Source organism: Rutidosis leptorrhynchoides, chromosome 2 (assembly GCF_046630445.1).
Source record: "Rutidosis leptorrhynchoides isolate AG116_Rl617_1_P2 chromosome 2, CSIRO_AGI_Rlap_v1, whole genome shotgun sequence".
In the NCBI taxonomy this organism is placed as follows: domain Eukaryota; kingdom Viridiplantae; phylum Streptophyta; class Magnoliopsida; order Asterales; family Asteraceae; genus Rutidosis; species Rutidosis leptorrhynchoides.
Window position 1 is genome coordinate 289,324,068 of NC_092334.1, and position 20,090 is coordinate 289,344,157.

The 20,090-nt window shown below is 30.8% G+C and overlaps 1 protein-coding gene across 1 annotated transcript; it reads right to left on the reverse strand.

Annotated features, from left to right (window-relative positions):
- Positions 1-11,454: 11,454 nt before the first annotated feature.
- Positions 11,455-12,057, reverse strand: LOC139888714 (secreted RxLR effector protein 161-like). The gene has a single exon (XM_071871707.1). The coding sequence runs from the start codon at positions 12,055-12,057 to the stop codon at positions 11,455-11,457; it is 603 nt and encodes a 200-aa protein (XP_071727808.1).
- Positions 12,058-20,090: the final 8,033 nt, after the last annotated feature.

Sequence of the window (20,090 nt, forward strand, 5' to 3'; positions counted from 1 at the left end):
ATGTTGCTATACGCATTGATATACACGATTTGTAATTTCGGTGTTGTTATCGGGCTTTGTATTTTCCCTTATATGTCGGAGCTCTTTACCTTTTTATTCTGCTCTTGACTCTAAGTTAAGCGAGTAATGGTCCAGAATTTGTAGGTATGAAGTTTCGAATGAACCTAATGTTATAAGCGTAATATCACGATTTGATTTGGTAAATTACCAGAATTACTGAGGATAGAACTATCAAGAATATATGTTCTTGATATGTTCAGAGATTAAGTAGAATGTAAGAGTCGTGTAACATGGCAAATAATGATTATAAAGTCTATGAATCATCATCTTCCATTAAAAATTTAGCATGACTTACTGTAATATAATCACGTTGGCCTGACGTCATTATATTATACTAACTCATGCTTCAATTTCCAACATTTCTTCAAAACATTTATAATTTAAACTTGAATTTTACTGAATATAGAAACTAAAATAGTTTCCTTTATAAAGATATCGCAAAGAGATACTTAATTGTGGACAAGAATCGTTATGAAAATATCTTCAGAAATATAGAGGATATTTATAACGACATTTTGGAATTTCTAAGTTCGAAGGTTGATGAAGAAAAATTTTTCGCAAGCATTTAACATAACTTCGGAGCAAGATATTCTCTAAAGATTTCATCGGATCCAGAATTACCTGGATTCTTTGAATATAGGGTTTGGTCCTTGTATTTGTCCTTGGTCTCCTCCATGGTTAGCTCAATCCGTTTTTCAGTTCCAAATTTTCTTTTGAGCTTTTCCAACGTACCATTCTTTATTATCAAACTTTTGGCCATTGAGACCATCTACAATTTTACTGTTTCCTCTGCATTTAATGCAGCCATATTTGATTTATCGGTTATCAATCCGAGATGGTTTCAAGAAATTTCATTTTTAGATGATTAAACGCTGATTGTAATCGTCAACGGTTCTAATGGTTGATGAATAGGCGTTGTTGATTTCAAAAGTAATGAACGATAATTTAGGTGGTTTGATGTGATAATTCATCATAGAATACGAATGAATATAATTCATGAATGTAGTGATCTTTAGGAAGATTACACTTGCTAAAGCTTTACTTGGATTCCGATATGTCCAAATCAGAATAGGTAATTAAATTTGTATGAAAATGGTTGTTCTTTAGTGAACGGATACATATGTGGATGTAAGTAGTATAGTTACTAATTATTGAATCAGAATTTGAAGAATGTACAATGTAAGATATTGATGTGAGATATAAATATTTCTCGGGTTTTACCTACCCGTTAAAATATTTTCACAATTAACAGTTTGTACAAAAGGATTTTTAATTACAATCTTTATGAAGATATACGTTCATATATGTATTCTTCACGTATAATATAGATTTAATGAGTTAATATACTATTAAAATCATTTGATTTGCGGTTGAAGCGAGAATAAATAATCTTCAAAACTTGAGAGATTACATAATCATCGCAGAATCTTTCTTTAATGAAGTTATGAATCAATACTCCATCGTTCATTGTTATTGATATACCTCGGTATATGATGTTGATGCTCGTGGAATTCTTGTGAAATTCACAAGGCACGAATGATGTTTTCTAAAGAGTTTTGAGTACATCAAAAATGAAAGTGTAAAACCAAACATGTATTTGAATAATACACTTAGTTTATTATGAAATGGAGTTTATTGTGATGAAGCAGTGATTAACGAGGAATGTATATCATAGCATATTAGTGATATGAATTAACCAAGTAGTACATACTATTTAAGATTCACACGTAATAGCTTAATACGAAAAGATTTATTATTGTTCCAAACCATATATATATATATATAAAGTATACATATATAATTTTAAGGAAGAATGAGTCAATACATCTTAACTCATTATTACTAATATTCCTTGGTATCTATGGGGCGTATGATGTTGATATCCGAGGTACAGATTATGGTGTTTGTTGTTGGTGAAGCTGATGTTGTTGGTGGTGATGCTGTTGGTATTGGTGGTGATGCTGGTTATGCTGCTGGTGCTGCTGCTGGTGCTCGTAGGTTTCGCACCATATTCTCCAGAGCCACCACTCGAGCGTGAAGCTCATTGACTTCTTCTATTATTCCGGGGTGATTGGCGGTTCGGACAAGTGGATGAATAAGATCTAGAATTTTAGATATTATATATTCGTGACTGGATACCCTGGAAATGAGGGTGAAAATAGTGTTCCGAACGGGTTCGCCGGTAAGTGCTTCAGGTTCTTCACCAAGAGGTGAATTCGGTTGGTGGAAGGGATCACCTTCTTCTTGTCTCCATTGATTAAGTTTACTACGAACCCATCCCCAATTCATCCAAAATAGATGATGACTAATTGGTTGGTTCATTCCGGTTATGCTGCCATTGGAGCTCGAGGAATCAGTTGAGAAATCCATATTATGTGATTTGAATTAGGATTTGACATGAGATTAGTGTTGAATACTGGATGATATATTTATCTCCTTGAATATGTATATGTAGCAAAAAGATTTCCGTAATTTACGGAGGAAATTTAGGAAAAGTGTTAGACAAAGTTTATTAAGATAGATATGATAAGATATAATAAGATATGATGTGTCTATAATCCAATAATAGCAGTATGACATGTCGAGATCATAAAATGATAAGTATGTATTCTGATAATCTTTCGATTAAAGACTTTCAATTCGTAATGGTCTATTCAGGTCTAGGGGCTTGAGCTATAGGATCCTTTAAATCGGTAATCCAAACCCTTCCATTCTAGAGTTTCGTAGACGCCATCCGTCAAGAAAATTCAATAACGAGAAATAAAAGGTATAAAAGTAATGAATATGAGTAGTGATGACATTATAATGTCTTTGAGATTCTCGATAACTCAATGACATTTTTCGGTTCGCAAACTGATGCATAAAGGCATAAAGCATATAGGTACGTGATATAACAGGGAGTTATATACGTTTGAGTATGAATAGTAACAAATATAGGAGTTTCAAAAATTCATGGATAATATTTCATGTAATACATATGTAATACACAAAACCATGATAAATGACATAGGAATGTCGAGAACGGTGTCGCATTTAAATGTGGTGGCGGAATTGAATAGTACTTAGGAGAATGAGCAGAGTTCTTAGATTGGCTCGGCATTCTAAGATAAGTAAAGTTTCTAAAGTATAGTGTAGCATTTAACAGTTAAAGGCAACAATTAAAGGCACTATAGTCAAAGAAAGTTGTAGTCCTACATTGCTAAGGTACCTAATTGTATAAGGCACACATAAGATGCAATCCTGGTTCTCTACAACAACCTGCTCTGATACCAATCTGTCACACCCCCCAAAATGGACCAGGGGTAATTGTGACCAATCATATCATAACACAGTTGTATAAACGAGAACGACTCTATATGAGACTTTTTAAATAAAACCTTTGTTAATAAAACAGCGGAAGCAGTAATACATGTTTACATTATTATTAAAACGTAAAATAAATGTTTATAAACTAAAATATAATATGCGATGTGGAATCCATGCAAGCATCAAATCTATCATCACAAAGTTGCAAACAGCTAGCTCAATCATCACCTGAGACAAAACATGCTTAAAGTGTCAACCAAAAAGGTTGAGTGAAATTCACAGGTTTATAAATAATATCCAAAGTTTTAGACCACAAGATTTAGTTTAAAGTTGATTGATATAGAAATATCAATCTAAAAGTGTTGCTGCATTTTGTAATATCGCTACTAAACAAGTTTACCCTATGACACCTTGTACTGTCAGTGTCGTGGAATCATTATTATGTAACCAAAGACCAACGGTCGAATGGTTAGAGACATTACTCTCAATAGGCCTATTCACAATAATTAAGTTTGCATTTAAACGTAGCAATTAACGATATTACGGTAGGGATTTAGCATGAATCAAAGCATGACAGCATAGTTAACAATTTAGTACTTGTGTCTAAGCGTAAAACAGTTATAAAGCAAGCATGTGTCTTACCCAAAAGTTATAAAACAGTTATGAAACAGTAAAAAGTGGGGCTATGAAGTTCACCTTAGTAGCACACGAAAGAATTGAAAGGAAGGACGTGACCGAGATCTCAACCTAGAGATAGAACGTATGATCAGACATTGCCTAACAGACAATAGTATATAGTACTATATTGATAGTAATGGTTCACTAAAGAATTTCCATTTTCGGAAGGTTACTATTTATGGAAAGTTTCCACTTATAGTAATTTTCCAATTTTAGAAAGTTCGGGTTAATCTTTAGCAAGACATTGTATAACTTTACTTAAACTTCGTTGCTATCAAATAAGTCAGGAATGACCAGATGTAACCGGGGGCCCAGGATTCTTGACCAGAATCTAAGTCATGGCATTCGAGATCCACAAGCTTACCCATAAATGGCAACCTAGACATCATTCACTTACGACCGTGAGTAGCGATGAAGTTCACATGAATTATACATTATCTTTGATTAACCTTCACTTTAGGTGTATACACACAACGAATTATTAATGTACTTAATAATTATATATGTGATAATATAACCTAAGTTTTATTTAATATTTAGTTATTATACCTTAGTATATCTTATATATTAAATATAATTACCTTTAAATAAATACCTAAATTACTTCAAAAATAATAGTGTTTTATTAATCGAACATTATTCAAAAATGTCTAAATAATAAATTAAATATCTAAAAATTACATACATAATTTTTATAGTCTTAGTTAATCATATAGATTAGTAGAAAAATTTAAGAAAACGTTTTTATTATATTTTTATATTTATTTTTGTTTTTACCCTTAATGTATTCACAAAACAATTTTAATTCTACATAATTACTAAATAAACCCAAATAATTATTTTTATAATTTTTATAAGTTTCTATCAGTCTAATAACCTGTAGAAAAATATTTAAAAAAAATATTTTTTTTATTATTTTATATTTATTCTTAATTTACCTTAGAATTACATAATAATAGAGTTTAATTATATAATAAATACCAATTCAACCCAAGTAATTATTTTTATAATTTTTTTAGATCTATATAAGTTTTAAAAACTCAGAAAAAATTATATATATTTTATTTTTGGTTAAAAGTATTTATTACGAATTTTACATTTTTTTACGTTTAAACACTACATAATTCATATTTAATTATAAATAATATTCCATAAATTATCAAAATTATTTTTATGCATCATAACACTTATAATACTAATTATAACATATAAACATAATTAATTTCGAATTTTACAAAGAATATACAATAAATATAAATATAAATGACAATATTGAAAAAAATTAATAAAAATAGAAAGTACCTCAAATTTTCTTCAAGGTTTTGACTTTTGAGAGAATAACTTAAGTTTTTGTGTTTGGCAAGAAAAAATGAATGAGGAGCCATGTATTTATAGGTAAAAAATGGATGGTGAAAAGAAAAAAAAATAATAAAATAAAAGTGCCAATTTTGACAAAATAATAAAAACATGTTAAAAATGTTTTTAATAAGTTTTTGTTTTTGAAAATATTTTGTCAAAATTCATGGGCTCATTATTTAATTTATAAAAAAAAAATATTATTTCTTTTTATTTTTATTTTTTTATAAGCTAAATATATATAATGATTAAAATAACTTATCATTCAATTAATAATTATGTTACATATAGTTTTAAATATAATACGCATTAATATTAACTAAAGTTATTTTATATAATTAGTGTAAACTTTAGTTAACAGAACATGTCAACTAAAAATAAATATTTGATTAACGTCGAATTTAATTATATATTACGTATGGATAACAACCCTATAGTCAAATTAGTCAATTCAGGTATGGAAATATGAGGGTTGTTATATTAGTACACTCACAATTATATCATTTAGATTAGATATAAATCAAATAAGGTAACAAGTAGTGTAACTATAATCTATGTAACTTAACTAGTTAACGGTTACAGTTTCGACTAAAAAGGTGTCCTAAAGTCCGACACTCTAATGCAGCCTAATCCTAGGTAACCGTTTAGCTCTGATACCATATGTAATACCCTGTCAGAATCCACTAACGATGTATTAACTCTGGTCCCACGGTTAACGGTCACATCCTCTATGTGAGACGTTTTCCGAAAAGCATTCGCATTAAATTTAAACTGATAAAGTCATCAAATGTAAATTAATTCCGAAAATAGTTTGACATCAATAACCAACATAAATAATCTCAAAACATTATTCAAAGTGAATGGTTTTCAATGCGAATGTAAGTTCTTGAAAATAGAAACGATAAAACATGTTGGACTGCCATCCAGTACTAGCAACAAGCAATCATGACCACTTCAGCAAGCAGAAGCATTACCACTAAGGACCTGAGATAAACACATGCAAAAGGCCAATGAAAACGTTGAGTGAATCTCAAGGCTTAGTAAAGCATTTATCGTAAGTTAGGCCACGAGATTTCTTGAAAACATCGTAAAATTATACATTTATCATGAGCACTTGATTATAAGACTTTAACCTGCGGATAGCTAATTCGCTACACGTCTTCCTTTTACTCTTTCTAAGCATACACCAATCAAGTGTACAAGTTACAACAGAATAAGCACCCCGTACGTTGAGGCGAGGTTTGTCAAACCTAACGGTACCGTCCCTATAAGTCGAGCTTACGTAAAGAAATTAATATAATCAAGCTAAGGGATTTTTGATCTGAACTCATATGTATATCATTTAGTTACTCGTGCCTAATATGTAAAACATTTGAAATAGAATGTTATCTCATCCCATGTAAAAAGTAGTAGGGACTGTAGACTCACCTTTGAAAATGCACAGTAAAACTCCTTAGTAAAACGGTATAGTAGTCGGACGATCACGATCGTAAAATGCAACCTAGTCAAATAGGTTACCTTAAGTAAATACATAAGTCACGCTATGACAACCCATAGTGTACGCATAGTCCTAGTGCTCAGATTGACTCAACAAGTAAGCAAAAGTCAACAAGTTCAAGCAAGTTAACAAAAGTCAACCAAAGTCAAACCAAAAGTCAAACTTGGTCAAAGTGGTCAACTAAAGTCAACCATCTCTGTAGATCATGCAATCTTGGTCAACATGTCAATCCTAAGTCAACTAACATGTTTTAACTCACAGTTTGTCAAGTACGCGTTCGCAGTTTATCGTTTAGCATCAAATTTATGCACAAATTGCAAACAACGCACATAATTCTTAGCACATAAATCATGGTAATATGGAAAACTACAGATCATAACTAGAATCATAAATGTTTCCAAAAAGCCTAGCCAGGATCTCATACAATGTCTACTAGTCGGGTTTCAGAAAGGGTCTAGTTAGGTTAACCAAATCAGGTTCATCATGCGCAGCAGTTTTAGAAAAATTCTCATTTAATATTGAAAATAGCTTTTAATGAACGGCTAATTGAAGATGACTCTAGACACTACAAATTTTCAGTGATAAAATAACCAAAGCATTCTATATAGCCATTTTGTACAGTTTATTTATCGAATTCAGACCTTCTGTTTTGGACAACATTCAGACATGTCATTTGGTGATGCATATAACACATAGCAAACAACATTTTCAGAAGCTATAATACAAATGAAATATACTTAGGAACATCCATATAACAACATTTAAGAAGATCAAAGTCTCAAACAACTTCTAGTTCATGTGAGGTCATTTAGCGTGCATACGATCACAGTTTCAGCTCAATACGAATCACCAATTTTCATTTAATCATACCGAGAGCAATACAAAACCTTTTAACAAGATTATAAAGTCTATATTGAGTGTCTTTTAACAAGGAATTAAATGGTTATCATTTCAATGACCAATTCATAAAGCACAAATACCAGAAAATTCGTATAGCATGCAAAACTCTAACAAAACTTCAATTGATCACAACTTACGCATACGGTAACGAAAATACGCAAATCCAAAGTCTAAATTTGTTAATTTTTCGAGATATATCCATCTAGATACATTACAAGATCAGTACATAAACTCATTTAATCAGACTCATAGAAATTCAATTCGTGATTACATCAAAGCACATCAATCGCGCAAAATTACGACTAACAACGAGTAATAACACAATCAATTGAGCACTAGACACTAATACACTATGTAATTGCATAAAAATCAGATCTAGAAAGATTAGGGTTAGTGATTATACCTTTAAACACAAATTAATTTATACTAGCGTGTAGAGAACGATGCGTAGAACAACGTTGATCTTCAAGCTTTTGTCTAATTTTGAGTTTTGAGTGTGTGTATGTGTGTGTGATGATCGACGGCTTCAAGGAAGAGAGGGAGAGCCAAAGTGTCGACAAGAATTAGATGAATGAGGGTTTACAGTGATTTCCTTGCTATTTATATTTAAGGTTAGGACCTTAACAATAACCCACTAGTGATCCACTAACCAAAACAAGTCCAATTAGGGGGTGAGGGGTAGGGTTCGGCCGAATGGCCCAATTAGGGGGTTCCTGGGCTCGTTTTGTTTAAATACTTGTACACGCGTGGTCCATTTCGAGTGCCGTTAACCGTACCGGGTCTCCGGAACGTTAACCGATCGTTGAAACGCAATCCACCGGGTTTAATTTATTAAATAAATAATAAATTAATTAAGTTTTTCATAAAGTTAATAATTATTGAAAATAATTATTTTATCATTTTTCTGAGTTCCGTAAACTGAAAGGCTTTCTATGCGATTATAGTAATCATGTCATTTTCTAAGTATTTCGTTATCCAAAACAAGTTCATCAATTAATATAAACATATTAATTCAAGTAATACACTAGGATCATGTATGCATTTAAATCAGTTAAACACATAAAGTTTTACGTAATCACCGTTAAATAATTAACGGACAAGTAACGATAGTAATAGAAAAAGTAGGATTGTTAGAAGTTGAGAGATCAACTATGCGTGTGAGCTAAAAGAAAGGCAAACACTATAAATAGAGTTTCATTGGTTCATTTATAGTTTGAGCACCTAGAGCACTAAGAGCAATTCATGATGCAAATCTAAAGAGAGGTGAGGCTCTACCTCTTCACTTTCATGGTGGGGACTGGGGAGGATCCATGATGGTTTGATGCTCTAAACACCATGGAAATGCTAGATTGATTAGTCTTGATTCATGTTATAGTTATTGTAATCGTTTATCACCTTCATTACATGTAATTTTGACTTAATATCAGCTGTTTATAATGAATATAAGTGAGTTTTATCATTGTTCATCATTTGTTCATCATTTTTACTTACTTTATGCTCTAAATTAATAATAATAATAATAATAATAATAATAATAATAATAATAATAATAATAATAATAATAATAATAATAATAATAATAATAATAATAATAATAATAATAATAATAATAACAATAATAATAATAATCAATATATCTTCTATATATATCTATAAGAATTGAGTCCTAGAAAATTAAATATGGTGTAATAAATAGGGTTAAACTCAATAAAATTTACTCATGTAATTTATTATAATGGTAAAAAAGATAAAAACTAAAAATTTACACTTACATTTATTATCATAAGTATTATAAGAATTCATATATTATTATATTATTATTCATATGACTTATAAGTAGTAAATGAGGATATTAAATATATTAAAATATCTATAATTATAATTTGTATCTATAATTTTTCTATAATCATATCTACCTAATCTAATCTAATCTAATCTATCTTTTAATCTAATCTAATCTTCTAACTATATATAAAAGTTTATATATAAAAGTTGAGTCCAACTTTCATAAATATGATGATTATTTATCTATATTATTTATTATTATGGTAAAAAAGTTAACCACTTCACATCTATTATGATAGTAGTAAAAAATATATTAGATAGTAAAAATTTATATTATATATAGAAAATGAAAAAACTATTAAAAGTTAAAAGAATGGTAGTAAATGTAGTTTATCATATACTTCTAATAAATTAAAGTAAAAAAGTAAAACACACTTAATGGTTGACTTAATAACCATGTAAATGTAACTTGGTTTACCAAATTGAGTTTGGATGGCATTGAATATGGGTTACCATGCAATAATTCAAGTAAAAGGGGGAAAAAACTCTTAAATTTATTAAAGATAACTATCTATCTATAGTTGAATCTAAAATCGACAAAAATTATAAATTACTTCGTTATAAATTATTAGTAGATTAACAATAAAACTCAAGTCCTAAGATCATAATTCATACTCCGTCATTGTTATTACTTCATTATAAAACTACGATGAAATTACTAAAAAATTATCCTAGCAGAATAACTCCTTTTAAGATAAATTATTTATGCATTTTATTAATAGCTCTTGATCTTTAAATTCAGTTATAGAAAATGAAAAGGCAAACTTTTTATTGATAACTTAATGACTATTAAGTTCATAAAGATACATAAATATGATTTATTTCATTTATGCCCAAATATAAATACTACCCAGTTTTATGTATTTTAAATTTCTCCACTTCCACTTTTATATCGTGATTCAATTATCCCTCGATAAGAGATTCAACTCCTCAGGTAATATTTTGTCCTTGATGTGAATTTTATTAGATGCACTCAACGTGTTTGATGAGATGCTTATAACAATTATCCGTAATATTTTATTACCTTTGATTTAGTAGACGAAGAATACAATAATTTCACATAAGTGACTCATTTACTTTTAGTTTACTGTTGAAATTTTGCATAGTTGTGAAAATTTGTATACATGTGATTGCTTAGTGATGAAAAATATATATTATTATTGATTAAAGTTACTAAAAACTTTTCAGTTGTCTTACATTGTACTATAACATTTCTTTTAGTTTTGAACATGGTAGATACATTGTCAAATTTGATGATACTTGAAGTTGAGGTTGTATAGTGTTGCTTAATGATATAATTTGATAACATTTTTTTTAATTGCACTGGACATGTATGAATATTGATATACTTGCTTAAAATGATTTCAAATGAATATAATTGATCTTTGTATTAAATAATTATGTTTTATACAAATTGTATTGATTATGTTTACATTTGATATGTGTTTTATACACAAGAAGCTACAACGGCTATTTCTAAAATGGGATTGGATCCAATATTACTTTTGGAACCCCTTTTGCAATTGTGAAAAGATGTTGTATTGTTGCAGTCTGTTCTAGCCGTTGAAGTTGCCCCACATGTACACTTATGATCTTCTATTTTGGGAAGTGATGAAGATTGACTCTTCTGATCGTAAAGTCAATTACCAAACAGGTAAGTCAAATTATTTCTAACACTCCCCCTCAAGATGAATAATGAGATTTTCGATATTTAACTTGCTAAGAACTTCACTAAACAGTCTTCCATTGACCGATTTGGTGAGACTGTCAGCCAGTTAGTCTTCTGTTGTGATGGATGGAAGAGAAATTATTTACCCATCTAGTTTCTCTCTAATAAAGTGTCTGTCTACTTCAATATGTTTAGTTCGATCATGTTGAATAGGATTTTCTGATATAGCAATGGCTGCTTCATTATCGCATAAGATTTGAATGACTTCTTTTGCAGGAAATCCAATTTCTGTCAAGAGTTTTCGAATCCATAATGCTTCGACTACCCCTTTTGCTATTCCTCTAATTTCTGATTCAGCACTTGATAGAGAAACAACCTTTTGTTTCTTGCTTCTCCACGTAACTAAGTTTCCTCCAACTATTGTAAAGAAACCTGATGTAGATCTCCTATCTCCTTTTTCTCCAGCCCAATTTGCATCTGTATAAATTTGTGTTTCAAGATGTCCATTTCTTCTAAATATGACTCCATGACCTGGTGTCTTCTTTAGATATTGGATAATCCTCATTGTAGCTTCCAAATGATGAACTTGTGGTTGATGCATAAACTGGCTTACAACTCCTACCGCATGTGCTATATCTGGTCGAGTGTGAGCAAGATAAATGAGCTTTCCCACTATCCTTTGGTATTGTCCTTTATCCACTAGCTCAGCTTCGTCTTCCATATATAGCTTCTGGTTTGGAATCATTGGAGTATCAGCTGGTTTGCAATCAATCATACCTATTTCTGCAAGAAAATCAAGAACATACTTCTTTTGACAGATAAATATTCCCTGTTGGGATCGTAATACCTCAATCCCTAAAAAATATTTAAGCCTACCCAAGTCTTTCATTTCAAATTCTTTAAATAAATTCATTTTTAAGTTAGAAATTTCCTCTTTATCATTTCCTGTTATTATCATATTATCAACATAAATGATTAAGCATGTAATTAAATTTCCTCTTCGTTTAAAAAAGAGAGTATGATCCGAGTTACTTTGTTTAAAATCATATTTTTTCATAAATAAAGTAAATCTCCCAAACCAAGCCCGTGGGGATTGTTTTAACCCATATAAAGATTTTAAGTCTGTCATGACCCGAAAAATTTCGACTAATTTTAAATCAAATTCTCGATACGATTGACAAGATAACCAAAGTCTGTTAAGCTGAGTCTCAAAAATTTTAAACTGTTTCATATATTCAATTGACCTTCGACCATTTTTGATGATTCACGAATAATTAATTGTAAATAGATATGTGTGTGTGTATATATATATAAATAAATGAAAATTTAATTTGAAATATTATATGTTGTTGATATTAAAATTAATTATGTAAAATAAAATAAAAATATGATATCATGATAATTTTTATTTAAAACATATCCATATATATAAATAAAGTATATTAAATATATATTTTGTGATTTTGAATCTATTTAGTAATCGACAGTAACACTCAATTACCATTCGTTGGATATTAAACAAGTTTAATACGAATTTATGTGATCTTAAAATAAACAGTGATTCGAAAATGAGTTATATAAATTTTAGGCTTATTAAAAATATATTTAGAAGCTAACTAATAAATTTCAACACTTTTTATATTTTAACCAGGATCGAGCGCGGACAGCTGAGTTAATTTTTACTTAATAATTAATGACCAAATTTCATACCTTAATGACTAAAATAAATACATATAATTACTGTAAAAATTTGGGATTTTTATGTGTACTTTTATTCGCCAATAATTATCAACGGAGTACGAGATAATAGTCCGTGAAAACTGTCGGTAGAAAGATTACAATTAAGTGGCTGACTTACTATTTTAATGTTGAATTCATGAACGTACTGTGTTTGTATGTTTTCCTTTAATTCGATCCGCTTTATTCGATCCAGTAGCATAAATCCAATGGGACGGCTACTTTACAGTGATTTCATTTCATCTCCACTTACTAGCATTATATTATATAAATAATTAATTGATTGTTTGTACATGTGGAGTAATAATAATAATAATAATAAGAAAAGATGTATATATATATATATATATATATATATATATATATATATATATATATATATATATATATATATATATTCAATTCATGATATAGAACATAAAACACTTCAAACCACAAACTGTAAACATATAAATCTGTCTCTGTTTCGGTTAACCTCACGACCACCATCAAGCCTCTTGATCACAAAGTTTGATAACCATAACCACCATCATGAATCATAGTCCATCCGTTACTTTGAAAACCCTACTCGCAACAATCTTTTTTTTCTTCTTCTGTTTCATGTCCAACAATTTCATTAGCAAATCACCACCTTCATCAAATTCTTTAGTCGATCACACACTTGCTACCATCATAACATCGGTTTCTAATTCTTGCGACTATTGTGATTATGTACCACATCACCCTCTTCAATAATCGACTTTGATCACCATCATAACCTCAACCCTATCAACCCACTGCTATACTACGCTTTAACTTTCTGTTTCTTTTTCCTTGCAAACGTGAAACCACCACCTTCTTTGAACCACCACCGAGAACCACCAAACCATCACCTCCACCACACGCCATTTCAACTGTACGCGCATATATTTTCCTGTCTTCTGCCTTATGGTCACAACGAACACTAAACCAACACCTTTATCAACCTGATGCTACTGTGTAGCGAACCGAAAAAATCGTCATTGACGGCGCCGACTACTTAGGTCCCGTTACGTGGTCATAAGTCTTTAAAACAACGTTTGTCCAAAAGTATGTCGCATTCATTTCAAAAGTGAGGATGTTTCAAAGTTTACAAGGTAGTTCACGACCAATTACATTACAACGTTTTACAGTACAAATGAAACCTATGCGACACAATTTAAGATAATGTCAAAAGATGCTCCAAATATGCATGTATACTCGACATCCAAGCAAGTATCAAAAATAGCGTGGGGAAGCATGTAACACTTAACGTTCAAGGACCTGAGAAAAACATAGAAATCTGTCAACGAAAACATTGGTGAAATCATAGGTTTAGTAAGTAAATGAGTAAGTAAGTAAGTTGAACCACAAGATTTGCAACGTTGATATAATAGTAATATATTCTAAAAGTTGATATCACGAGCACCCAATTATCAAGGCTTAACTTCTCTTTTACCCCATACACAATAGTGTTAGAACATACACTGTTTCTCGAAAATATATTTCATTCGCTTAACGATAGCGAACCGTTCGAATGACGGTTTGTTAAACCCATATGGCCATACAACATAAGTTCTCGCTTACACCCGGCAAGTGTAACTAATGATAATCGAATTGAGGATTTTTGTTCTAACTCGTACGTAGAATGTTTGTTTTCGTACTTGTGTTCACTTTGTAAAACGGAACGTTTATGTTTTCTCATCCCAAATGTAAGTTTAAAAGAGTAAAAGTGGGACTATGATCTCACCTTGAGTGTACGAGTAAATAAAGTACTTCATAAAGTAACTTGTACAAGAACGAGTTCTAGTCTTGACCTAAACAAGTAGGTTGTATCAATAAAGGTAAACACGGTTGGTCAAAGTTGTTCAATTAGTCCTATGGCTCGTTACGACTCGATTATATAGCATGTGAATCAAATTGTCAAGTTTCATGCAAGATATAAGTATAAACGCAAGTTGGAACGATTTCATAAAAGTTTAGTTAAGTTTGACTAAAAGTCAACCTTGGTCAAAGTCAAAGTCAAAGTCAACGAGGTCGGGTCGAGTTTCCGAACATTACACATAAAAACATAGTCATATATAAGCATGTTGGCAAATTTTCATGTTAAACGGAGTTGCGAGCAAGCGGGAACGAAATTGCAAAAATCAAAAATTAACTTTGGTCAGGGAGAATCTCACGACCGCGAGTCCAAACCTCGCGACCGCGAAGTGGCCTTTTTCAGCATCTGGTGACCGCGAGCCCAAACTTGTGATCGCGAAGTGGGTATTTTCAGGAGCTGTTTGCTGAATTTGTTATATGCACGAACCAAACTTCAATCTAACATAAATCATGAACCGAAAACATCCAAAACAAGTATCTTATATCGTTGGAAAGGTAATTTAATGAGGAATACAACTAAATACATTTCATCAAACAAAAACATCATTTTCAGTAACCAAAATCTCGCCGAATGATCATTATTTAACGTTTCAAGCTCAAAAAATGCAAATGGTGATTCGGGAATTCAATTTACACATACGATATGCCGTTTCGAAGGTAATTAAACATACATTGCAACTAAACACTTATCAACAACATTAACAAGCATTCAATGTATCAAAAGTTCATTTTAAGTATATCAAACCCTAACCAAAAATCATAAAATCAACAATCATGCTAACGAAGTTTTTCCAAATCAACCTACATATCAAAACGATGCTAACGATGCAAGTAACACATTTAATACATGAACTTTAACATTTAAACAACACTAAAGCATCTAAAACTCAAGATTAAATACACCCATTTCAAGTTCATGCTAGTTTATGCAAAACTACAAGATCGAGCAAATAAATCACATATTCATGTTAGACTCGAGCCATAGACACTAATTAACACACTTTTAAATTAAAAACATCAAGAACAAGAAATTTAGTGTTTTTAGAAAGTTACCCAAAATAGATGAAATTGGTATGGAATTGAAGAGGAAGATGTAAGGATTCCAAATATGTAATTTATTTTGTTGCTAGCTCCCTAGATCGATTTTAGATGATGAATCCTTGAGTTGGTGTTTGAGAGAAAAGTTGAAAGTAGTAGGAGAAAAAAGAGGATGAATGATTGAGTGGAGGAGAAGCACTTTGACTAGTTGACCTAGTCAATTCTTTGCCCACTTGATAACATTAGTCCCTCGAGTTTGAAGCGGGTGCGTGAATTACCTAAATGAAATATTTTAAATACGCGAGAGTAAACGGGAGATGTTACAATCCAATAACGGAAATATTAAGAACGTTAGCTAACGGAGGATACGAATCTAGATAGGAAAGATATTATTAAAATAAAAAGACGGCCGTTAAAATAATTTAACGGAAAAATGCGAGATGTTACATACTGCACTTTTTATTTCTGTTTACTATTGCCACGAACACCACAACCGCCACCACCTACAGCCTGTCACCATCTTGCACTACCACCATGATTCACCCATTTGATCACTTAGATGCACCAAAACTGCTGCCATTTGTAACAGCCTACAACCGACCTATTTGATCACTTAGATGCCCCAAAAACTACTGCCATTTGTAACAGCCTACAACCGACACCATTACACCGCCACATCACTTTTCATCAACCACCTTCAACTGCACCTGCTACTGCATACGCTACTGTTTCTAATCGAACAAACTACACGAGTTGCTACTGTTACTTTTTTTGCTACTACCGTAATGCTGTTTCTACTTCTGTTTTGGTTTCTATTTTAATTATATTACTGATAGATTAAGAAGATGACGAAAAGGATAGAATATGTCTAAAGTTTAGACAACTTAGTTATACAATATTAAAATATGGAGCTTTATCAAATAGACTTGTGGAACGAATTATCAATCATGGCTGTCACGACCCTACTTTTTCCGTTATCTTTTTCCGTTAATTATTTAACGACCGTTAACTTTTTGTGTGCCACGTCATTTCTATAACCTATATTATTATTTTTGTAATAATATATATATAATAATTATTATGTGTTATGTGAATATATGTATTCATATTTTAATTTATACGTTTCTACGTCTCGCGGATTTCCATCCGGCGAATCTTTTCGGTTTTTAAACCAACGGTCGAGCTTTCGGGATTTTTAAATCCTAAATATTTTAAATATGATATTTTATGATCATATTATTATTAGGTGTATTTATATTTATTTTTCGTCGCGCGTTTGTTATCCTTCCGGATTTTTAATCGCGTAAGCGTGTTTTCGCGTTTCGGGATTCGTTCGGGCTTTCGGGCCATAAGGAATTCTTCATTTAACAAATTTGGGCTAGTGGGGCCCACCCCACACACCCCATTCGGCCGAACCAAAGGGGAGGGGAGTACCCCCTTTGTTTTTCATTTTCCTCATTCATTTTCATTTTATCACTTTGCATTCTTAAACCTAAAAATCTATTTTTGCTCTCTCCTCTCTCCCTCTCCCTTTTAGGCCGTCGCCACCACCACCATACATCACCATCTTCACCACTTTTTATTGCTTGGATCATCAATTGGCTTGCATAATCGGATTCCTCTCGTCTTTCTCTACACATCTATATTATTTGATTCTCGATTTGGGTATAAACCCTAACCCTAGGACTTTTCATATTTATTTATATTTCTGTATTTTGAGTTTATATTATTAGTATGATGTATATTAGTTGTTGTAATGTTGTTTGGATGCATAGAATTACTCGTTTGCATATGTTTTCGGTTTGTAAAATTTGGACAGCAGTTTGATTCGTGTTTTCTGACTTTGTAACTGATATAAATGTTAAAATAAAGTATATAAATGAGTTCCTCTCATCAAGACATTAATTTTAGACTCCGGATTCATGTCGTTTCGATTCCCGGAGCCCTAGATATACTTAATTTGGTTTTTGTTAAAGATTGAAAGGTGTTCTTGGCATGAACAAGGTTGGGTCCGACTTTGTGACCATCATTGGTGTCTTTAGGGTATGTCATTTGGTTAGGACTGATGGTGGGACGAATTTTCATGTTCGGGTCACCTAAATCCGAGCCACGGTTCACCCGTTGTGCCCGAATTACTGTTTTGAGTAAATTGTTTTCCCAAATGTTGTCATGGCTAATATCCATGACCTAGGGACTGTTCTTGGAGTGTTCTTGAGTTCATAATTGTGTCGGGTGGTTTGAGTAGGTGAAGTTGCATATGTGGCTTGCCCGAAACCGACACCCGGGGCTCAAGATACGACCCGATGAACTTTTAAACTTAAAACTTATGGTTAATTATTAAACTTATGTTAAAATTAATGGATTTCATTATTAATTAATTACTTATGATAAAAGAAGTAATTATTATTATTTAAAACTTATGATATAAATATTTATTATATCATTTAATTATTAATTATGATTTAATTAACATTGTAATTAAACTTATGATTAATAATACTTTTATTATTAAAGGAAAATACTTATGATAAGTATTAAATTTGTTTTTGAAAAATTATTAAAAGACTTATAATAAATATTAAATAATTATTTAATTATTATAAGACTTAATTATTATTTAATTATGATTTAATTATTAAATACTTATGATTTAATAATTTTAATTAGAAACTTATGATATGATTAATAATTCATTATTAATTAATAATACTTATGATATGATTTAAAATTTATTATAAATTAATAATATTTATATTATGATTGATATTTAATTAATTAATTAAATACTTATGTTATACTAATTATAACATTTCAACTTATATTAACTTTAATAATTCATTTTATTTAATTAAACTTATGTTAAGACATTATTATACACTTTTGACTTTAAATAACATTATAACCTATGTTATTATTATAACTTACACTTTTCAAATTAATGTTGACTATGTTTGACCAAGGTTGACTTTTGAGTTGACTTTCGGTTGACTTTGACTTTCAGTTGACTTCTGTTGACTTTCTAAATAAGGAAACTTTCCTAACTTCAAAACTTTCTAAAAATAGAACTTTCTAAATTTGGAAACTTTCCAAAAATAGAAACTTTCCAAAAATAGAAACTTTCCAAAAATAGAAACTTTCCTAAAATAGAAAACTTTCCAAAAATGGAAACCTGCTAAAAATAGAAACTTTCTAAAAATAGAAAGTGTGTGTCCTTATGCTGTTCCAATCAAACCGATGCTTGCTGAGTAATGTTCTATGCCTACTTGCAACATGTACAATAGCTATCATGAAATGTCCCGTTCTTATTGATTAAAAACGTTCCATATTAATTGATTTCGTTGCGAGGTTTTGACCTCTATATGAGATGTTTTTCAAAGACTGCATTCATTTTAAAACAAACCATAACCTTTATTTCATCAATAAAGGTTTAAAAATTTTTACGTAGATTATCGAATAATGATAATCTAAAATATCCTGTTTACACACGACCATTACATAATGGTTTACAATACAAATATGTTACAACAAAATAAGTTTCTTGAATGCAGTTTTTACACAATATCATACAAGCATGGACTCCAAATCTTGTCCTTATTTTAGTATGCATCAGCGGAAGCTCTTAGTATTCACCTGAGAATAAACATGCTTTAAACGTCAACAAAAATGTTGGTGAGTTATAGGTTTAACCTATATATATCAAATCATAACAATAGACCACAAGATTTCATATTTCAATACACATCCCATACATAGAGATAAAAATCATTCATATGGTGAACACCTGGTAACCAACTTTAACAAGATGCATATATAAGAATATCCCCATCATTCCGGGACACCCTTCGGATATGATATAAATTTCGAAGTACTAAAGCATCCGGTACTTTGGATGGGGTTTGTTAGGCCCAATAGATCTATCTTTAGGATTCGCGTCAATTAGGGTGTCTGTTCCCTAATTCTTAGATTACCAGACTTAATAAAAAGGGGCATATTCGATTTCGATAATTCAACCATAGAATGTAGTTTCACGTACTTGTGTCTATTTTGTAAATCATTTATAAAACCTGCATGTATTCTCATCCCAAAAATATTAGATTTTAAAAGTGGGACTATAACTCACTTTCA

Excerpts from the sequence above, each read along its gene's own strand:
- LOC139888714 (XM_071871707.1), bottom strand. The coding sequence starts at position 12,057 with ATGATTCCAAACCAGAAGCTATATATGGAAGACGAAGCTGAGCTAGTG.